At 34.6% G+C, this 3,775-nt stretch overlaps 1 protein-coding gene across 1 annotated transcript; it reads left to right on the forward strand.

Moving 5' to 3' along the window:
• The first annotated feature begins 315 nt into the window (after window positions 1-315).
• Window positions 316-2,303, forward strand: vent (ventral expressed homeobox). Its single transcript, XM_016487322.1, has 3 exons — window positions 316-538; window positions 616-806; window positions 2,097-2,303. Exons 1-3 carry the CDS (start codon window positions 331-333, stop codon window positions 2,301-2,303), a joined length of 606 nt encoding a protein of 201 aa, XP_016342808.1. The 5' UTR covers window positions 316-330.
• Window positions 2,304-3,775: the final 1,472 nt, after the last annotated feature.

A 3,775-nucleotide genomic window follows, 5' to 3' on the forward strand; every position in this document is an offset into this window, starting at 1 on the left:
ACTCGCGCGCAATGGGGATCAAGAGTTAATCCGACAGTGATCCGCCCAAAGCCGCGGCTCTCTTTCATCTTCTCATTATCTGCAGATGGAGGACGGCTTGTCTTGAGTGGATGATGTTGATTGCATCAGTGCATTGATGACTCTTCTCAGGTACTTGAGGTGAACACACGAGGTGCTCAGACTCGCTGGCGCCTGGATATCACAAGTACACCCAACGTGTGAACAAGCCCATTGCGACATCTATTAACTTCAATTACAGGGTTGTGATTCCGCCGAGAGGCGCTTTACTCATGCAAATGAGCGGAGAAGCGCCTATAAAGTTCAGGAGGAATGCATCTGATCAAGTTATTAGGAGGAAGCATCATGTTCAAGAAGTTCTCCGTGGAGTGGTTGTCCCAGAGCTTCCATGCACAAGATCTGGAGCAGGAGAAATGCGTCAACTTAATTCCATGTGCTCCTGATGCCTTCAGTGGTGCTCCTCAAGCATCTTCAGAAATGCTTGGAGAAGGAGAAACCAAGGCCCCGTCTTCTCCTACAAGTAAGTACGACCGTCTGTGATACTCAGGGTTTTTCTGGGCTGGTGATGGATCTGGCAGGTTGTTTCTCTCGCATCAGACAGCTGTGGCTACACCTCGGCCTCTGAGAGCGATGAGAGTGAAGGAGAGTCCGCGTCGCAGCGGCGCGTCAGAACCAAGTTCAGCTCGGACCAGATCTCGCGTCTGGAGAAGACCTTCAGCAAACACAAGTACCTCGGCGCGACTCAGAGACGCAGAACAGCGGAGAAGCTGCAGCTGTCGGAGACACAGGTGTGCATGAGATCACATCTCTAGCCGGGACAGCAGAGAGTTGAACTTATATTCAGAAAGAGTGAAAGAGTCATTTGCATTTGTCACACATCTGGCCTATTCATGTGAACTGCAAGGTAGCATGTCTCTATATAGCTAAATAAATATTAAAATAAATATTTTTTTTATGCAGAACATATAATGCACTATTTATTTATTTATAATGAACCTATAATGCAACATAAATAAATGAATAAATACTTTATATTTGAAATTAATTATTTATGTATAATGAACCTATAATGCAACATAAATAAATAAATGAATAAATACTTTATATTTTAAATTAATTTTTATTTATAATGCACCTATAATGCAACATAAATAAATAAATGAATAAATACTTTATATTTAAAATTAATTTTTATTTATAATGCACCTATAATGCAACATAAATAAATAAATGAATAAATACTTTATATTTAAAATTAATTTTTATTTATAATGCACCTATAATGCAACATAAATAAATAAATGAATAAATACTTTATATTTAAAATTAATTTTTATTTATAATGCACCTATAATGCAACATAAATAAATAAATGAATAAATACTTTATATTTAAAATTAATTTTTATTTATAATGCACCTATAATGCAACATAAATAAATAAATGAATAAATACTTTATATTTAAAATTAATTTTTATTTATACTTTATATTTTAAATTAATTAATTATTTATTTATTTATAATGAACCTATAATGCAACATAAATAAATAAATGAATAAATACTTTATATTTAAAATTAATTTTTATTTATAATGCACCTATAATGCAACATAAATAAATAAATACTTTATAATTTAAATTAATTAATTAGTTAGTTGGTTAGTTTATTTATTTGTTGCATTATCGGTTCTTCAGATTAGTATTTTGGTTTCTGAATTCATTAAGTCTTCAGTAAAGAAAGAAAGAAAGAAAGAAAGAAAGAAAGAAAGAAAGAACAGTTTTGAGAGTTACAAGTCACTAAAAGCAGGAAAAGAATTGCAAACATAAATATTTTATATTTTTAATTTATTTATATTTATTTTTGTATTTATTTTATTTATTTATTTCTTGTAATTAGAGATTTTAATTATTGCGATCTGTATGAGGAGCTTTGCAAGCAACTGAATCACATTCATTAGTTAAAATTGTTCTTAACACGTGAATATTTTAGTGTTTACGTTGTGAATGTAGTGAAACATAATGTTGAAAGTGGATATTTATGTTATTTATTTATGCATTTATTTATGTTTATTTGAGGTGAAAACGTGGTTCCAGAACAGACGGATGAAGCTGAAGCGGGGAGTTCAGGACGCGCGCGCTGCCGAGCTTTTTGTAGTGCTTCCGCCGGTGACGTCATTTCAGCACCACGCCGCGAGCGGACAGCGCGAGCGCCTCTATTTCCCGCCACAGATTCCCGCGCGACAAATCCCGCCACCGATGCTGTTCCCGACCTGCTACTTTTAAACCTCCTCATTGTTTTTTTTTTTTAATGATCGAATATTTGTAATCTATAATCTTGATGTAATATAAAAATGTATAAAAATCCCCTAAAACAGGGTTTTTAATAAGTGAAATATAGAAGCAAGCACTGTATGTAGTTCTATAAACAAACTGAATATGTATGTACATAAATAAATAGTGTCTTTACGCAAAATCTGAAAAATCCTATAAAATAAAAAATGCTTTGAATCAAGCCTCTTCGCCTTTTATGTATCAGTCATGTCTATACCATAATTTTGTTATAGATAGATAGATAGATAGATAGATAGATAGATATGTTACAGTAAATTATTATATTTCTTAATTAAATTTATATAATTAAATATTTAAATTTTTGTTATATTTTTATCAAACTGTTAAAACCGGTTAAATCAAGTTTGGAAAAAAAGAAAGCAAATGTAATTTTATTTGTGTAATTAAAAATATGTATATTTATTTATTTTCTAGGATATGCAATGTGTGTCATAAAAGTGCCTTAATAAAAATAAATAAATAAAAAGCGCAATGGGCCTAAAAACAACAAAAAAAATGTTTTCTTGTTATCTGTGAATATCATAAAACCTGTCATATAAATACATTGTATTTGATAGCTGCTGAATTGTTACATATAATGTCATGGTATTTGTACAGTGGCCAGATAATGACAATGTTCTTGTTTTTGATTCTCAGATCCTCAGTATGCACTTCAGTATTGACTTATTGTAAAGAGCTATCTGAATAACAGAGAGCAGAAGGTGTCTAACTCCTTTCCAGTTCCAGCTGGTGTTCCTCAAGGAGGACTACTATCACCTCTGCTTTTTGTCAAATGCAGAAATGGCCTGGATTCATATTTGCCTCCTTCGGTAATACCTGTGAAATATGCTGATGATCTAACAATCACAGAGTTTCAAATGGGATCCTCACCTGGACTCACTCAGAAGGCACTGGATTCTGTAGTGAAGTAGGGACAGGGATTTAGATTGGCGATGAATGGAGCTAAGACATGGTAGTTAGTGCCAGGAGAGAGGACAACATTCCCTCCCCTCCCTCTCCCGTTATCTCAGGACATGCAATTAGCAGAGTTTCCACCTTTAAATTGCTTGGAGTTCAAATATCCCCTGACTTGTCATGGGGCGCCCACATTAAGTGCATGATTTCGAAGGTGCTGCTAAAAAAGCGGGGCTTCCTTGTGATGTTTTAGTGCAGGTATACTTGATTTTATATGGCCAGTTCTCGAGTATGCTAGTCCAGTATGGGTGGACTTCCGAAAGGTCTCTCTGAGGAGTTAGAGAGCATCCAAAAGTGATGCTGTCGGATAATAGGCATCTGACTTCAACTCTCCCAGCATTGAGAGAGAGGCGTGATGAAGCCACCATACGTATGGCTCCAACACCTACTTATTCTCTTCGGCGGCACAAGACATTTGCTGTACCCAGGAGTAAAACTAAACGACATGA

The sequence above is a fragment of the Sinocyclocheilus anshuiensis genome, unplaced genomic scaffold (assembly GCF_001515605.1).
Source record: "Sinocyclocheilus anshuiensis isolate Anshui unplaced genomic scaffold, SAMN03320099.WGS_v1.1 scaffold709, whole genome shotgun sequence".
NCBI lineage: Eukaryota > Metazoa > Chordata > Actinopteri > Cypriniformes > Cyprinidae > Sinocyclocheilus > Sinocyclocheilus anshuiensis.

Excerpts from the sequence above, each read along its gene's own strand:
- vent (XM_016487322.1), top strand. The coding sequence starts at position 331 with ATGCATCTGATCAAGTTATTAGGAGGAAGCATCATGTTCAAGAAGTTC. Across the intron at positions 539-615 it reads GGCCCCGTCTTCTCCTACAA|ACAGCTGTGGCTACACCTCG; the intron begins GTAAGTACGACC and ends CTCTCGCATCAG. Across the intron at positions 807-2,096 it reads TGCAGCTGTCGGAGACACAG|GTGAAAACGTGGTTCCAGAA; the intron begins GTGTGCATGAGA and ends TGTTTATTTGAG.